We start from the raw sequence: 18,312 nt of genomic DNA on the forward strand, positions 1-18,312 counted from the left end.
TATTTACGATACAATTTACATTAATGGAGTATGAAATGCCTCGCAGCGTTAACGAGGAGTGAACGCTTCACGGATTTAGATAATTTCAGGGCTCGTGGGCTACAATTTATGCGCATCGATCGATCATTGCACACGAGCTTTCCTGGTTCTTCGTTGTAAAAAATTGCGCAAAACGAACAAAATATTTAATCTTCATGCATCAGTTTGTACCTCTAAATTATCCTCATGTTTTTCCTGTCTTGTTTTCGCTACTTTTCCCAGTTTGATATCAAGCACCCATCGAGTGGGGTTTTTATTCAGTGGCCCCTTCGCAGCTCCTCCTGCCGTGCTGCATTCCAGCATACACCGCGGGCTCTTATGATTTTTTTTACGCCGCATTGATCGCCTTTCTCCAAGGTGAATCACGAAATCAAATGAAAGCAAAGATTGATCCGATTATATTCCAAATTATTATTGATGTGCAAAAAATGGTTGGATAATCTGATCTTGAGTATTAGAAAATAACAACAACTACTGAGAAATTATGTGGACATCGGAAATCCTAAAAGTATTGCGCGATTTGTTCGAAAGAAAATTGATGTGTTTCCTTGGTTGTGCCATAAATCTCTTGCACAGTCGTTCATTTCCGTTTTTTTCCCCATTCTTGATCTCCTTTCACTCGTATTTTTTCCCGCTATCAGAAGTTGGCAATTGTTCGAGATGGAAAGGGATTCGCTCTCCTGGTCCACCCACTGTCGACTCACGTCTCACATTTCTCAGCAATTTTCATTGGAAATTAAAATCAAATTAATCGTCGACTCACTTATCTTCGGTCTCCTAACTCTTATTAAATTGACCTTGAACCTGAATAGACTAATTCATGTCATTTAAGAGGAGTTTTCAACCCCTCTGACTGCACGTAAGTGAAAGGAGCTAATTGCATTGATATTCACTGTCTCTCGACATTCACCGTGAGTGCAAGGTGGATTATAATAAAACAAATAGAGATGTTGGACTACTCTGTATCTTGTTAAACGTTCGGTGAATGGGTTCGGTCGAGAGGAGAGGGCAACAATGGATCCTGTCGTGGAGTTTTTGTTCTACCCCTTTCACAATTTTTAAATTCGCGGAGCACTATTACTTTTCAGTTACGAGAATGGTGGAGTTGATCAAACATCTATATAAGTGGAGGAACATTCTGTGGTGAATTTCACTGATCAACTGCTGGGGCTTGGACGACAATACTTGTTGCTGAACAATGCTGAGACTTCTGGTGAGTTCAATCTAATGGAATATATTGTTTTTAAGAGGAAGGGCTGGGATGACAAGAATTAATGGAAAAACCTGGCGAATTCCACAGAAGATTGTATTGAATTTCGGTTAAAATTCGATTAGTTTCACTTGCAGAAATTAATTTATTTTGCAGAAATCGAAGTCCATTTTCTTTCTATCGAATTTCTTCCATTGGACATTTTTATTAAAAATTCTTCTGTTAAAAATTCTGAAGAATTTTATCTTTCTGTACAACTTTTTGACACATTTTCTGCAGAATTTACTCTACAGGAATTTTCCAAGTGTTTTCCACTCCATTTTCCCCTTTTTTCAATAACAAATCAAAAGAAAAAAATTTTAAAAATAGAATAAGTTGTGTGGAAAAATCGAATCTTATTTTTTTCTGTAGAATTTCTCCCATTGAACATTTTCTACCGAAAATAATGCACAGGTAAGCTGCTAAATTCTTGAATACGATTTTTCTGATAAATTTTCTTGTTTTAAATAATCCGTTCAGAATAGAGAATTTATTGTTATTGATGCGTTCCAGATTCTTGGGTTTCTCGCTGGCATTTTGATGGAGTCTTGCGAAGCTGGGGGTGGCCATGGAGGGCAGTAAGTTAATTTTCAATTTTACAAGACATTTTTCATTATCTCAAACGAGAACGAATCGAAAATATCAAAATATAAAAGCGAATTACTTTGATTTTTTTCTTTATAAATTTTACATTTTTCATTCCTCGTCGTATTTCAAAATAAAAAATACGTGTAGAATATTCTTCATGTTATTCAGATATTAAATGGTTTTTTCGAAACGGAATTTCATCTGTGGAACGAAATAATTAATTGATCTTTTATTCTATTTCATTTTTATTCAAGCGACCACGTAATAATTCACGTGCCGTACCACATAAAGACGCTAAAGCATACTCACACGATAACAAAACATATCCACCATAAATCAGGCGGCGGAGATCATTACGAAGTGCTTGGATATACAGTGGGTCATCCAATTGATCTTGGAGGTCATGGAGGAGGTCACGGCTTCTCCGGAGGACACGGGGGGGATTGGTCAGGTGGCAACGAAATTGGAGGGCATCATTTTGAGGGAGAGTACGGTGGAGGTGAAGAGCACGGTGGATATTGAATATTCCTCCCTAGTCCGAGGAAGTCCGAATATTCCTCACCTTTTTCTAACATTTGTACCTTATTTAATCGGAAAAATAATTTTTCCGAATGTTGACTTTTGTAGAATTAGATAATTTGTTATAAAAATGTACAGGAAAATCGAGGGGCATTCTGTGATTTATTTTTGGGAACATGACCTCAAGAGTTTGCATTTTTTCTCTGAATTTTCAGTGTCGAGTGAATTTTCCACTGAAATTTCAGGATATCTCGACGCAGAAAAATACAATTCTTTCAATAGTTTTGTAATTTAATGGAAAAATCAGTGACAACTATGAAATCTGAGTCAATTATTCGGTGAAAATTAGGAAAATGCTAGTGAATATATTTATGAATTTTAAATCAATTGAAAGTTTCCAAAAGTTGTGAAATTTCCGTCCCATTTCTACTTGAAATTATCTGAATTCACTTGAATTTTACATAAAACTTGAAGTTTAATAGGCTTTTCCCTCTAAATCGAATTTAATGTCACTCAGACGGCGTGTCTGAATAGTCCGTACCTTTTCCACTTGCCCACCTTATGCAATCGGACGAAACAGTCACGAAGCTGTCTTCAAATATCATTTGCTGTAGAACCGGAGGTTATAGAACTATTTGTTTTAAAATGTTTGTCGACAAAGCGAATGGAATTTCGCCCTTAACTGATCTGCTTCTTGATTTTATAAATCCCTGGAATTCTGGAATTCTCTTCACTCCCTTCGTCTTCTCAAAAACATTAAATATTTTAAACTGATCTACTTTACGGAATGATAGATAAATAAATTGAGAAACTGTCTGTAGACATAATCTTTTACAAAATTTATTAGAAAAATATACAAAAATACAAAAAAGGAGTGAAATTCCAGCCTCAGCCGAGATGCTTCTTGAGATAATCAATCCCTGAAACTTAAAAATTCTGTTCATTCCTCCCTTTCATCGTCTTCTCCGAATACTCTCCGTTTTATTCTTGCAACAGCTCTTCCATTTCTTCTTGTGAACACGCTGCATTAAAATGCAGACAAAAACATTAAACATTCTTAATTGTTATCCCTTACGTAATAAAAAAGAACAAGAAACTGACTGTAGACGTAATCTTCCACAAAATTTATTATAAAAATATACAAAAAACCGATTGAAATTCCGCCCTCAACCGAGATGCTTCTTGAGATAATCTATCCCTGGGATCTTGAAATTCTGTTCACTGTTCTCTTTCGTCGTCTTCTCTGAAGACTCCTCGATGTTATTCTTGTAAAAGCTCTTCGTTTTCTTCTCATGAACACGATCGTGCGTGACTTCCCCGCCCGATTTGCGACTCTGTTCGTAGTTCGTCCTCTCGTAGGACCCAGGCTCTTCGTCTACAGCCTCAGTAACTTGGTAATGGCTCGTGGTATACAGTGGTGGATAGCCATACCCAGGGACCACCTCCTCGTACTCACTCTCGGGCGCGTCGGGATTACGCGGATATTGCGGGTCACCTGTGTAGTCATCGTAGTACGGGACAGTCGTCTCCGGGTGACCCCTGTACGTCGTCAGAGACGGATACTGAGTTTGCAGAAGATCTCTATTGGCGTAATTATCCATCCCGCCTGCTTCGTACTCTCCTCCATAGCCTGTGTGCTGGCTGTAGGTGTTGTAAATATCCAAGTCCTCGTGGTCATGGTGCGAGTGCGATGGCTTCTTCTTTTTCGATGGGTGATGAACGTGAATGAATATCGTGTGCGTGTGCATGTGGTGCTTTATTATTTCGGGCACGTGGATCTTAAAATGAACGCTGAAAGGAATTCATTAAAGGAGAGAAGTTCATTATTTTGTATTAATGCATATTTGCATTAATACAAAATATTAAAAGATTATAAAATGTACAAAATATTATTTTATGTATTTGTATTTATAGTAGTAGATGGACGGTTTTTGAGAAGTGAAAACAAATCCGGAAAAAAATACCGACTTTTAAGCTTGAAAATCACAAAATGGTTATAAATTCAAAGCAACAGTGCACATTTCAGTATTTCTTCGCGTAATTTTCTGTCAAAAAGTAGACTGTTCTGTTTACTGGGTAGTTTATACTAAACTTTATTTTTTTTCGCGATTCATACGTATGAAAGAGAAATAGTAACAGAAAATTCTATGGGAATTCTGATTGAATTCTATTGAAAATCTATAATTTTTTGTTTGACATTTAGTAAGAAATTTCAAGTAGTAGATGATGATTTTTCTGTACGAGTCATTCTGTTACGATTTTTTCTGCAAAATTTCTCGGGCGTGAATATTTCAAGTGTTCTTTCGCGGTTTTTGTGGTGTAAAATAGGACAAAATGCAGTAAAGAATTGATTCTTGAGAATTTATATGGAAAAAATTTATTATTGCTTCCAATTTCCGATCACATTATGGTTTTACTGAAATTTCAAAAAATTTTATCATTTAAAATTCGCTGTTTTATGGAAAAATCTATGAAAATTGTAAATTTCAGTTCAATTATTCCACAAAAATTAAAAGACTCCTCGAAACTTCCGATAATTATTCTCACGAATTTTCATGTCTTGATTAAAAGTTGAAGTCAAGGAATTTTCGTCTCCCTGTTGCTCAAAAATTTACACCATATTGAAATCCGAAATTCCACGATTTCTTCCTTCTAAATAAAATTTAGAATTTCCCCAAATTTACAAATAAATAACCCTTTCGCAAAGCATTGAATTCCCTCCAAAAAAATCCCTCAGATCTCCAAAATACTCTTCAAGTTATTTATCACCAGATTTGTACTCCCCTTCACAAACAAAATTATCCCACGATAAACTACGAAAAGCTCTCGACAAAACTTACTGCTCTTTATTCTCACCAGCTCCAACGGCCCCAGCGAAAACAATTAAAAGTAGAAGTTTCGGCTCCTAAAAACGACAAGAAAAAAAATGTTTCCAACCACTTGTTTGAATATCTTCAACAAAATGTAATTTATGCCACTACTTTCACTGTCGAATTCATGATCATAATTAAACCAATGATTCTAGTTCGCTGCGAATCGAACAAGACGGGAAATCGAAAGTGACGGACAATCTAATGATCATATATCAAACTTGTCAATTAAGATAAATCCATGTTAAATATTTTAATTGGACGTTTACCATCTTTGCTGATGGGAGGAATGTTCTTTCAACGTCTCGACTACTTTTGACGTCTATTGATCGGTGACAGCTGTGTTTATATATTCCACTGCCCCTTTTATTTTCATGGATTTATTTCATTGTCACTCAGGTATCTTCGATTGTTTTAAACGAGGTACCATGACAATAAATTTTCTCGCTTTCGCGATTGACCGCCGCTGCGATTTGCACGATTTCCCTCGCGGGGCAGTAGTTTCAATGTCACCGAAGGAATAACGGGAAATGGAGTAAAACGACTGTAAAGTTGAATTCTGCTTCTCTTTTTTTTCGTCAGCCCCCAGGAATCGGAAATCTCATTCAATTCGCACGGTGTTTTCTATACCAGTGAAACAAATGTATCGATTTATTTTATTTAACTGAGAATAATACCAGAGCGGAGAGAATCGTCATGGTAGTTGAGCTGGATAAAAAATATTGAGAAAATTGCAAAAAGTGGAATTAATATCGGGTGTCAATACACCGTTTTCCAGAGATAATTATTTTTTAACTCCGGAGTATAAGTCGACAAGTTTCCATCGGCAAAAATATCTTCACTTTCTCCCCTTTTTTATCCGCATCCATGATTCGATTAGAAATTTTTCAGAGTAGGGGATGAAGAAGAAAATAATGCCGAGAATATTTTAAACGGTGGAATAATTTGGTGATGTAGTCGCTGTAAATTTTTACATAGTGTAACTCTTCGTTAGAGCGAATTCGTTACATTATTCTATTGGATTTTTCTATAGAATTTCTTAGGCTCGAATTCTCCAAGTTTTTTTCATTCTACTTTTCTTTCCTTTTTAACTACAAAATGCAACGAAAATAATAGAAAATTTGAGTCAAGGAAATTCTATAGAAAATTTCTGAATAGAATGAGTTGCACAGAAAAATAGAATTCTATTGACTTTGTCTGTAGAATATTTTCTATTGAACATTTCAACAGAATCAGCCAAAAAATTCGCTAGGTTTTTCTATCAAGTTTTTTCATACGAGTATGTGAAATAATGAAATGAAAGGGGATGGATTTAAGTAATAGACATACAACGTACTAATTTCAGAAATAAAAAAATTGAAATTTCTTATTTCATTTTTTTTATTGTTCTTATTTCATTGAAAATTGAATGGAATTGGAAATTTTTTTAAAAATTCAACTCACGTGAATTTTTAATGAAAACATGAACCTTTAGAATTGAATTACGCTAAATTTCCAATTAATCGAAGACTCAGAAATAATTAAACTGAAATTGAGAATGTGAATTGATTTTTCATAAAATTCTGCAAAAATTTTTACATTTTTTCCTTAATATAAATTAAAAAAAGCTAATCCTCATAATTCAGAAAGCCCCTTACACCTAATCCTTCAACTAACCGTTGACCCTTTCGCCCGCATAAATAAAACGAAGAGCAGAATATCAATTAAATATTTATTCCTGATTAACACGAGCTGACTAATTAATTAAATTTGTACATTGTGTGAACACTGTGTTCCTCCGGCGCTAGAGAACAAGTCGGATGTCCTGCAGCCTCCCAGAAAGCTCCCCAGTCATCATTTCTTGAAGTGATCGAACTCCTCAGTTTCCTCGATGTGTTCATCCGTCTTCTCCTCGTGTACATGCGGTATAACTTTGTAAATAGTGTGCGTGTGCTTGATGTTCTTGACTTTATAGGGTAGATGGATAACAACCTTTTTCCTGCAAACCGACAGAATAGCCGATAGCATCCGATTCAATCCGAGATATTCGAAATTAGCCCGCAATTTAAAGTAGCTCTACCCTTACGGTAAATTCAAAGATCATTGAAAACTGCAAAAAAATTACAGAAAACTCGAATAGATTCGGAATTCCAATTTTTTTTTCAATTTAATCATCGTTTTGGTTTTTCAAAGAAGAAATGTTTAAAAATCAGGATTCTGCCCAGTGTCTTATATAAAAATCAACCTTTCCATTGTAATCAAAGATTAACAACTGAATTTTTTTCATTAGATGTGAAAAAATCGAGAATTTTTTCGACACCTCATAAAAAATAATCCACCGTTTTGCAAACAAGTTTTATTATTTATTTATAAGAGGGAAATGTTTGAAAAAATATCAATATTTTGCGAATTTTAATTTAGATAATACTGACTGAGTATGAATTTTGTCAAATTTTTTCCATGCAATTTAGTTGAAAAATTTGAAAACTGAAAATATCCAAAGGTACAGCGTAGCCCGGGCGAAGGGTGGAGCTACTTTAATGAATTCAAGACGATTACCCATCACTAGAGTCCTGCAGCATCAGCATGGCAACGATAAATGCTAAAGCGCACTGCAACATGAATCATACCTTTTTATAGACATAAATAAACTTTCTTATCACTAAACTTCACGTGAATTCTCACCAATCGATCGTTCTTCATCCCTGTATCGAGTCTCAATGTAAAACCACTTACACCGAGTGATAAAAGTGGTACAATTCCGATTGATGTTGAACAGTAGCTGTAAAGATATCCAACTACGCGCTTTGGCGCTCGGTTTGTGGCTTTATATATGTTGAGAACTAGCGAGGCGCATCAAAATATCCCCATAGAATTCAGTGAAACTACAGACTCATCCACGTATCAACGACCGGAACAAATATGTGAGACATAAAAGAACGTGTTTACTCGCATCAGAATGAATACTCAACGAGAAGTTTAACGACTCCATCAACTTCTGTGCAGATCTGAGATTAAACTCACTCAATTGTCGTGAATTAATTGCAGAGTCGGGAGTCTAGACCACTGGGACACAGCAACTGGAGCGATTGATAACAATCGTATCTAGGAAGCACTCAATAGTTTCAACAATGTGCTTAGTGTGCACTTTTACACGCACAAAAAATAACAAAAGAAAGTAGAATTCGATTGAAAATTGTATCAAATTTCTATTGACAATATTACTGCGCGTATTTTTTAGGGGAAATTTTCAATAGAAATTTTTTTTGAGACATTTTCTGTGGGAATTACTCGGCATAAATTTTTCAAGTTTTCTTCGCTCTATCTTTCTTCTCTTTTATTCAAAAAATCAAACAAAAAAATGAGAAAAGTTGAAGTGGAGGAAGTTCTATCGAAAAATCGAATTGTATTGATTTTTTCTATGGAATAGGCCAAACACTAATAGAAAATTCATAGAGATCCGATAAAAAATGTTCAATAGAAACTATTTTATGAAAAAAATCCTTAAAAATTCCTAGTTCTATACAATTTTTTTATTAAGACATTTTCTATAGAAATTCCTCGACATGAATTTTCCAAATTTTTTCCACTTTATTTTTCTCCATAAAAAGAACAAAAAAACCAAGGATTTTCTATAAAAAATATCTGAATAGAATAAGTTATCCATAAAAATCGAAATCTATTTATTTTTTCGTACAATTAAGCTCATGATTGACAAATAAAAAAGCTCACGATTTAGCTCATGACTTTGAGTGTAAAGTGAATTTCACCGTGTTAAGCACAATTAATCATTCAGCGTTGGATAAAAAAAATGAAAAACAGTTTCACTGCTTAAAAAAAAGGTTTCACTGCTTCAAACGAAACTAATTGAACTCATCACGTAGTCGGCGCGATCTTCATCATCGCGTGTGTGGTCGATACACGTGCGTAACGCAAGTGGTATTCAATGCCAAGATCACGATAAAGTCGATGGGAAAATCGCTGTTACAGAGCAGTTCAGCTCATTCAAGTTCACGTTTTAGAAAATTTAAACTGTTTCGTTTTTCTCTGAGAGTGAAAATACCATTCAAATTTATCCGGATGGGCGAGGAAACTGGTGGAGTTTATTTTCAAGTAGAATGCGTGAGGTGACTCGGTTCACTTGATTTATACTCCTTGCTGTGATCCGAAGTTATTCGCGTTTTATGGAAGTGATTATAGCTTTGCAGAGTTTTTTCCATCGACAGAGAAAGCCGGCGAGATTCTGATCGTGATTTTTCTGGCTCTTGGTTTACAATTTTATACAGCTGGGCCCACGGGGGCCCCTGACCTTCCGTGAATTTTAATTGGTTTATCCGTGCGTCGAAATTGGATTTCTTCCACGTTCTGCATCAATTCATTCTGTTAAAGTTGGTGATATATAGCTCATTGAGATGTCTCCTACAGTTTCTATTGAGTTGTTTGTGGAGTAGAGCCGAGTCTATACGCGAGTTTTATGGTGGTTTTATAAAGTCTGAAGCGTGCCCATGTGAATGCAGGAGGTATAAATAAATTGAACGAGCTACAAAAGTCTTGGTAATCTCTTTTATTATGTTTTATCAACAAATAATACAGGCATATAATGATAGGAAACACTTGGTATATCAGGAATGTGGCAAAAAAAAACAGAAAACAAAACTACACGTGCGAAAAAAAAAATTAAAAGAAGACTGTTCGTTTTTTTTTAATATGTCAAACATTTGTACGTGAATTATTTGATAAGAAAAAAAAATAGATTAGAAAAAACTGAAAAATTCATCCACGAATTTCCACAGAAGAAAATCAATTGAAAAACTACTTCAACTTCAGAAAAATGCGGTGAATTTTAAAATATTTTTTTTACTCAACAGGATTTACACAACGATAAATTAATCTACCGATCAAGAGCAAAGATAATTCATGAATTTCAACTTCACTATAACTACAATATCTAAAGCGTGCCCATGTGATTTCAGGAGCGCTAAATAAATTGAACGCACCAAAAAAATCTTGGTAATCTCATTTATTAAGTTTTATCAACAAATAATACAGACACATAATGGTAGTGAACACTTTGCATAGGAATGTGGCAGTTGATCTCAATAAAAAAAAATATCACGTAAAAAAACGAAAGCCACACGCGCGAAAAAAATTCACAGAAGAACCTCTCCGTTTTTTCCACCAGAACTGTTCCCTCCAATTTTTTCCACCCATGCAGAACAGAGAAAAAAAAATCAACAGAACTTAAATTATGTAGATAAATTATCCTACCAATCAAGAGCAGCGACAACCGATTTTTGTACATTCAAAAAAACCCCATCAGGTCGATTTTGGCTTCACCCCCTTGCCCCTCGAACTCGACACGGACACTGAGCTGCTCACGCTCTCCACAATCCTCACCCTCCTGTCCCTCTTCCCTATCTTCCGCTGATACACTTTCGAGTGTCTCTTCCCCTCGTGCCTCCGCGAGTGATCGCGCGTCGCATTCGCCTCCTCATTCGCCCGCGTAGTCGTCTCCCTCGCAGCCTCCGTGCTGCTCACCTCCGCCGAGTTCCCCTGGCTCCCCCCCGAATAGACCGGAAGCTGCGTGGGCTTGGGCAGTATCGGCGTCCAATTACTCCTCTTCCTCGCTTGAATCTTCGCATACGCCCTCGGCCCCTCGCTCGCCGCATCCGCCATCCTCACACTCAAAACCCTCTTCTCCACGAACTCCCGGCTCTCCCCCTTCCCCAACGCCACCCCGTCCTTCCCCTCGCCCTCGTCCATCCTCGAGTCCGTCCTCCGCTTCTCCTCCTCCCGCTCGCCCTTCTCCGTCCTCTCCTTCCAGTCCTTCAAATCCGGCGCGACAATTTCCCTAATCTCCGTGGAACTGAATTTCCCGTCTTTCGTTGATTTATTTTTCCCCTCATCCTCACTCCCCTCGGTAGTCGGCGAAGCCGTCGTCGTCCTGTGCGTCCTCGTCCAGAAACGGTTTCTCCACGTTGGATTGGTGGGCACCATTCTGTCAGGACGATAGATCTCCTTGTACTTGTCCGTCACCTTGGACTCATTCAGAATCTCCTTAGACTCAGCATCGGCGTATCGCACGTCGCTCTCGCGCGAATCGTCGTAGACTTCTTCACTGCTCGCCGATTGATTTCTAATCTCGTGGTCGTGGTGCACTTGGCCATTGAAATTGTGATGATCCTTGAGAGGTGGGTACAGCGGGTAATTTGTTGTTCTTATGGGATCGGGGCCGAAGCGCGAGCCTCGGCCGTGCGGTATGGAATTATCGAAATCATACGTTCCGTACGGGTTCTGCGTGTAGCGGGGGCTGTACGGCGGGTCGTAATGCGACTGGTGCAGCGGAACTGATGGTCTGAACTGATTGGGGTACATGTTCGGCTGGGGGTAGCCGTGGCTCGGGTACATGTTTTTGTTGTAGCTCGTGGGGGAGTGCGGGCGCATCGCCTGCGGCTGCGGCCACGGGGCCGTCGGGGTCGGCGAGGCCATCGGCGCGAAACCCGGGGGCTGCACTGGGATCTGGCGCGTTGGGGCGGCCGGAAACACCGGTTGGTAGGTGTAGTAGGTGGCGGGGGACATCTGCCCTGGCTGACCTCGCCCGGGGGTCATCATTCGGACTATCACGCGACTCTGGGAGTTGGCGAGGGATCCCAGCTGTTTTATGTAAACTTCGTCGTCCATTCCCGGGATCCGGATGGGCCCCAGCATCGGGGGCTGGTGGTAGGGCGGCTGTCTCTTCCGGGGGGATATCATCCCGCGGAACATGTTCGCCAGCCAGTCCAGCGGGCCGTCCTCCTCCTCCTCTCGTAATTTTGAGACTGGCTGGAGGATCAGCGCACGCGGCACGCGAGCGACAGCTGTCATTCTGGGGATTTTTTTGGAGTTAGGAGGGTTCTGGGGGAATATTCTTTATCGCCGGACAAAATGGGGTGGAAAAGTCTAGCGCTTTCTGTAGAAAATTGTAGTGAATTTCTGGTGGAAATCTTGAAGGGTTGACTTGGGGGTTTGTTGGAATTCTGTTGGAATATTCCATTTGTTTTTGCGACATTTGTTGAGAAATATTTCGTAGAAAAATAAACAGATTTTGATTTTTATATGGATATTCTTGACTGTAAATTTTATAATTTTTTTCCGCTGTTTTTATTTGTTTATCGTAATGAAGATCGGGAAAAAAACTTGGGGAAATCGTGCCCAAAAATTGTTATAGGAAAATTCCGACAGAATAAGTTGTAGGGAAAATTCAAGGGCTATAGACATTTTTCTGTGAACAAATATCTATTTAATAACGCTGAAGGGCGTTGCATAATTTTTAATAGAACTGGCGCAAAAAAACAGAATTCTGATAGAATTCCAATAGAAATTCAATAGAAATTCTTAGAGAAAGCGCTAGCGTTTTTCTGTTAAGTTTTTTCATATGTTATTTTTGTTTGGTTTGCAGTAGTGTGAACATACGTCAGTTGAATCGTTGAGCGTAACGTGGAAGAAGTAATTTAAGATGTCAGAAAGGATTATTATTCATCATTGATAATTTTTCATATGAATTGTTTTAATACTTCGATGAGAGTGAGAAATTAATTCAGTAAAATCTACACTGCACATCCAAAAGTATTTTCCTCTCGAGCAAATTTTGTAACGAAAGGTTGAGACTGTCTGTTTCATAGAAAAACCTAGCGAATTCGATTTTTCTATACAACTTATTCTGTTGAAATATTTTCTGTAATATTTCTTCGGCTCAAATTTTCCATTTTTTCATTCTATTTTTCTTTTTTTATCAAGAAAATCAAACGAAAAAACTTGGAAAATTTGAGATGACTAAATTCAATAGAAAATATCTCAATAGAATAATTTGTTAAAAAATCAAATTCTATTGACTTTTTCTACAGAATATTTTCTAGTGAGCATTTCAATAGAATCCACCAAACACTAATCGAATCAATTCAATAGAATTGTCTAGTAAATTCGCTAGATTTTTCTATGAAACTTGTTCATACATGCCTTCCTCTCAATTTCGAAAAAATCATTATCTCATAAGACTCTCCATGATTGAGTACTTCTAAATTAATCGTCACCAAAAATCCTAAACCATCGATCGATTGCGAATTTCCCCTGCATATTTCAATTAAAAATTTCTTCCAAATATCAATCTTTAAAAATCGCGGTGTGTTCCTACTACTTCAACCACCGTACTCACCCAGCTTGTGCACCCTTGCCGGCTGCCACTGCGATGGTCAGCAGGACGGCCCCGACCTGAATAGAAAATGCACTATTAGTTGCAAAAGTGAAATGTATGCAATTATCGACAGTTAAAAAAGTGGTTTAATTTATTACACCAAGGTAAACACGACAATTCATTTTTGACAATTATTCCGGTGGCCGCACTTCCGCGCACAGCCCGTTAACAGAAACACCCCGGTGACACTAAACGCCCGATTATTGTTGCTCAGTACACTGGGAGTTTGTCAATCTTTCAGAAATGAGTTTGTTGTACTCCGGGGATTTATCTGAAGATTAAAATCCGGGGATGGGAGAACGTTGTAATCCCATCAAGACCTTGATCTCGTCTGATCAGTGAAGCGGACTCCACTCACCGTTATCGGGCAAACGATCCTCATGCCTATGCGTAAATATCCCCCAACACTTGGCTCACTCAACTGAGTCGCACCACTAGGACGACTGTCGTACTGGCGATATGTTCCCACGTCTTTTAAAGGCTTCCGTCGTTTCTGTTAAATGTGGATGTTTGGTTTTTATGGTGCATGGTGTGTGGTTGTTTATGCGTGTGTTCATTGCCCTCTCAAGGTATGACGGGAGGTATTATCGTACGTGAGGTGATTTCAGGCGCGGGGAGCCCTTCGCTGGGTCGCATTCGTGGGAAATGAAATTGGGACAGGGACAGAGGTCGCGTACCTGGGCACACGTTCTTGGTTTCCATTTTTTCGGGTTTTCTTCCACGAATTTTTTCCACGGAAATCTCGAGGGGACGATGCGAGGGGGTGTGGAAAAAGTTAGTTGGAAAATTGGGAAAAAACTGTACTGTTGGAAAATTACTCTTGAAATTTCAAGTGAAAAGCTTGAAATTTTTAACAACAATGAAGTTACGTGAATTTTCTGTTTTTTTCTTCATTGATGAATCAGTTCATTTTTTAAATAGTCAATAATTCTCGTCAGAATCGTTATTTTTTGGGTAAATTTTGCGCCGCGTGAGAGAAATTGAGGAATTTCGCAGTTTTCGTTGCAGCGAAAGTTGGGAAATATTCGAATGGCTAATCGAGGGCTTCAGTTGATATCACTACACTTTCATTATCGCGACGAAGTCATATTTATGCCGCGCACGAAAAAAAAAGTTTCGATTTCCAGAAACTCTTTTGGTTTTAGTACTCCGCGGTGAAATTAATAAGCAAAAAGTACTCAATTCCAGGGAAAGTTCTCGGAGAATCAGACAAAAAGTTTTACTTCTCAGTAATTTTCCTTGAAAGCCAGTACCCATGGTATTTAAGTCAAGGTACTTCTAGGTAGAATCCAGTACTTTGGAATCGAGAATGGTAGGGCTCGTAAAAGAAGAACCCTGGGGTTCTCAAATCATCCTTTTTTTATTGTGATGTCACACCATAATTAATGAAAATAATTTGAGGAGACATCCTCGTCTCCCCGAATTATCTTCATTAATTATAGTGTGACATCACAATAAAAAAACATAATACCAATAATAAATTCCTCTCCATGCGTTTCTCAAGACAACACGAACTGTCGATTTAAAAAACCTCTCAATCCCTCAAGATCGCAGCTGTCTCCAGTTAAATCCTTATCACCCCCCGCCCCCTCCCGCAACCCATCATAAACCTGAAGTTCACGGTTTCTGTCCAACCTTGACTAATAATTTCCCCGTATCAGCCGACACCCACCTCCTGCGATCAAGTTTTATCTAATCACCCCAGGAAAACTCCAGAAACCAGGAAGCCTTCACATTGATTTACATCGGAAAGAGAAAATCACGAAAAAAGTGCAATAAAAAAATACGATTTGAAAAAAAAACACCCCGGATAAATTCCAATTAAAATCCATTTCCCTCCTGCCCCCTCCCCCGCTAATTTGAGAAACCCACCTGACCTTTCCACCACATAAATTTAATTCCCTTTTACTGAAATCGTAATAGAAAACTAGTTTTCACAATTTCACTGGCAATAAATTCTGTATATGCCCATGAACTTTCAATGCAAATGTCTGAGGGTCGTCGAAGCAGACGAAGACGAGTTTTCCCTCCTGAAGATTCTCGAACGATTACAAATTCCCCAGTTTTTTCCAACACTGAATCTATCCAGAGTGGTGGTTGTCATCGAGAACCTGTCGGCTTAAAAAAACTCGTACAAGTTGTTTTGTACAATTATTAGAATTTCCTTTCCCCCTCTTTCTCCCCCCTCCCGCCGCGCAGCGATCATCAGAAAGCCAGCATCCGAAGTCGATTTCTTGTCCTAAAAAAATCCGTCGAAACGTGTGCCATTTTCTGGAATCCGCGGTTAATTATTACCAAACAAAAAAGAAAAAGTAAACTCTAATCTCCAAAGCTGACTGAACGTCGACACGCATACATCCTGATGAGTGCTATCACGACATTTGCACGGCAATAGCCGCAAGGAGTCAATGGCACTGTACCATGAAAACTGGAAATGTCTACTTCAATCTGCAACGCCCGATTAATGCTGGACAGTTATATGTGCCCGAAGATACGCCCCTTGAACGCCCAGCAAATTATAAGCCCCGAGTACCCCCTGATTTGCCAAGTACACTGAGGCAATATTGACTCTCAAACAAGCGCACTGATTTTCTTCGGAAGTTTCCCAAAGACAAATTGTCGTCGTCACACTCGTTCATCCAGCACGCTCTGATTTTTCCACAATTTTTAACCACAAGCCTCGCCGTTTTTCTCCACTCTCGTAATAATCCTCTTCCTCTGAATTTCTTCTCAGTGAAAACAACAGTACAAGGAGGGAAAGAAGACAAAAAAAGTGGAGTAATTCTATATGCGGGAGAATCATACAGCAGTGCATTTATTAGAGACAGTTAATTGCAGACAATTAAAAAACAGTTTGTACGGGGACTTTCATTTCATTCGTAATTGAAACGTCGTTTGCCATCGAAACGGAAGCCATAGGCTGCGCTGTTCGGGGCTCCCACGAGAGCTGGATTCCGATAGGCATGAAAGGAGCCGTGAAGATGAGGCGGTCTTGCGGCATTTTCTTCCTCGGATTGCGGTGATTTGTGGTAAAATGCTTCGAATTTACCGGGTGGTAAAAGTATGTCCTTCAGGGATTTGTCCATTGGGTCGTAACAGAAGGCTTGTATCGCTAGAGACACGATTATCACAATCTGAATGGAACAGAGCACGTACGAAGGTTTCATAGAAAAACCTAGTGAGTTCGATGGAAAATTCTGGTGGATTTCTATTGAAGTGGCTATTGGTTTTTGGAAGATTTTTTTGAAAAATTGCGAAGCTATCTGCGCGTGTTTTTTAAATGGAAATATTCAATGGTACAGATTCTATCGAATCGATAGAATCTGTTCTCTTTTCATTAAATGAAAAGAGGAGAAAATTAGAGTGTAAAAAATTTAGAAAATTCATGTCGAGGGATTCCTATAGAAAATATCGGAATACAAAAAAATTGAACATTTCATTTTATATTAAATTTCAAAAACGCGCAGTAAAACTGCGGAATTCTTCCGAAGTTGATAGAATTTTAACTAGAAATCCAACGGATATCCAATAGAATTTTATAGTGAATTAGAAAAAAGTCTCTTAAATTTCTAGTGAACTTTTTATTAGTCTTTAGCTGATCCCAGTGAAAAATTCCGCAGTTCTACTGCGCGTTGTTTTCAATAGAAAATATTCCATCGAAGAAATCAGTTATTTAGTTCGATATTGTCAATAAAAAGAGTAGAAAATGAGACTGAAAAAAACTTGGAAAATTAAAAGATAATGGAAAGATCAAATTCTCCTAAAGTTTTCTATAAAAGAATTTCTATTACACATTTTAAAACTGCGGAATTCGTCAATAGAAATCCAATAGAATTTTCCGTCGGATTCACTGTGTTCTTCTACGAAATTATTTCGCGCGTATGGAAAGAGCAATTATTGAGAATAAATCAAAGTATTATCATTAATCGTGTACTCACTGTCTTCATATTCCTTTAATTTCTCCAAAACGTTCAATTTAATCCTGCGTTATCTGGGCTTTAATCTCACATGTGTTCAAGTGGCGATAAAGCCTCTCCTATTTCCCCAAGTGAATTTCGCTCTACTTTGTTTATCGCAATGGCGTATCACTAAAAACAATAAAGTCGTAATAGGGTATTTGATAGAATCGGTGTGACGGGTTCAGCTAGTCTTCGGGAGAACCAACGGGGCAAAAGTGAAAGTACTAACGAGTGGGAGAATATGTCGTTGTCCCTCAACGTGTCATTCACACACTTGTGAAAAGTTAGCGAGAAATAATTTTTATTTTACTTTTACGGCCTTGTCGCCCGCCGTGCACCGACATCGACACTTGATACATAAACCAGATTGAAGTTTGATCTTGGAAATTGAAGCGGAAATCAAATGAAAGTGCATGTACGTGGTTGATGAGAGGGGCTCTGCGGTGATGGAAGACCAGCTCTCCCCTTGGGCTAGGATTTTCATTAGCTATCTGGTACTGGAAGGCGAAAGCACAACAACCGACTGTACCAGTTTTCTAGAAAACTCGTTCAGGGAGTCACTCGTAACCATGGTATTTTGAGTTTTATGGTTCTATTAATAAGCAAGGTTTATGGGGTATTAAGTCGAGGAATATGATTTACTTTGAGGGACTTAATTGAGTGGGCGGAAGTCAAATTGCGATGACTTTATTTATGATTTTGATGCACGAGAAAAATTCGTAATCCACTGTTGAGGCGTGAGTGGATGGACAATTTTCAAAGAGGTTTTTCTACAGAAAAACGGGTCGAGAAATGGCGTGCTAGGACCTCTAAAGATGGTTTTGAACCAGGGGAGACTCCTAGACCCCAATGTTCTATACATACTCCTAGACCCCATTG

General features: G+C 38.3%; 3 protein-coding genes across 3 annotated transcripts; 1 reads left to right on the forward strand and 2 right to left on the reverse strand.

Moving 5' to 3' along the window:
* Positions 1-1,237: 1,237 nt before the first annotated feature.
* On the forward strand, positions 1,238-2,398 carry LOC107044688 (glycine-rich cell wall structural protein 1.8-like). Its single transcript, XM_015266656.1, has 3 exons — positions 1,238-1,252; positions 1,802-1,866; positions 2,131-2,398. Exons 1-3 carry the CDS (start codon positions 1,238-1,240, stop codon positions 2,396-2,398), a joined length of 348 nt encoding a protein of 115 aa, XP_015122142.1.
* A 1,163-nt stretch (positions 2,399-3,561) lies between these two features.
* LOC107044660 lies at positions 3,562-5,633 on the reverse strand (the record flags this gene model as incomplete). Its single annotated transcript, XM_015266610.1, has 3 exons — positions 3,562-4,186; positions 5,236-5,300; positions 5,535-5,633. Coding segments are annotated over 3 exons (789 nt in total), but the record flags the coding sequence as incomplete, so codon positions are not given.
* Positions 5,634-10,560: 4,927 nt separating this feature from the next.
* LOC107044661 (ribonuclease 3-like) lies at positions 10,561-12,108 on the reverse strand. Its single transcript, XM_015266611.1, has one exon. It carries the CDS (start codon positions 12,106-12,108, stop codon positions 10,561-10,563), a length of 1,548 nt encoding a protein of 515 aa, XP_015122097.1.
* Positions 12,109-18,312: the final 6,204 nt, after the last annotated feature.

Source organism: Diachasma alloeum, unplaced genomic scaffold (genome assembly GCF_001412515.2).
Source record: "Diachasma alloeum isolate Michigan unplaced genomic scaffold, Dall2.0 Dall_scaffold_00782, whole genome shotgun sequence".
In the NCBI taxonomy this organism is placed as follows: Eukaryota; Metazoa; Arthropoda; class Insecta; order Hymenoptera; family Braconidae; genus Diachasma; species Diachasma alloeum.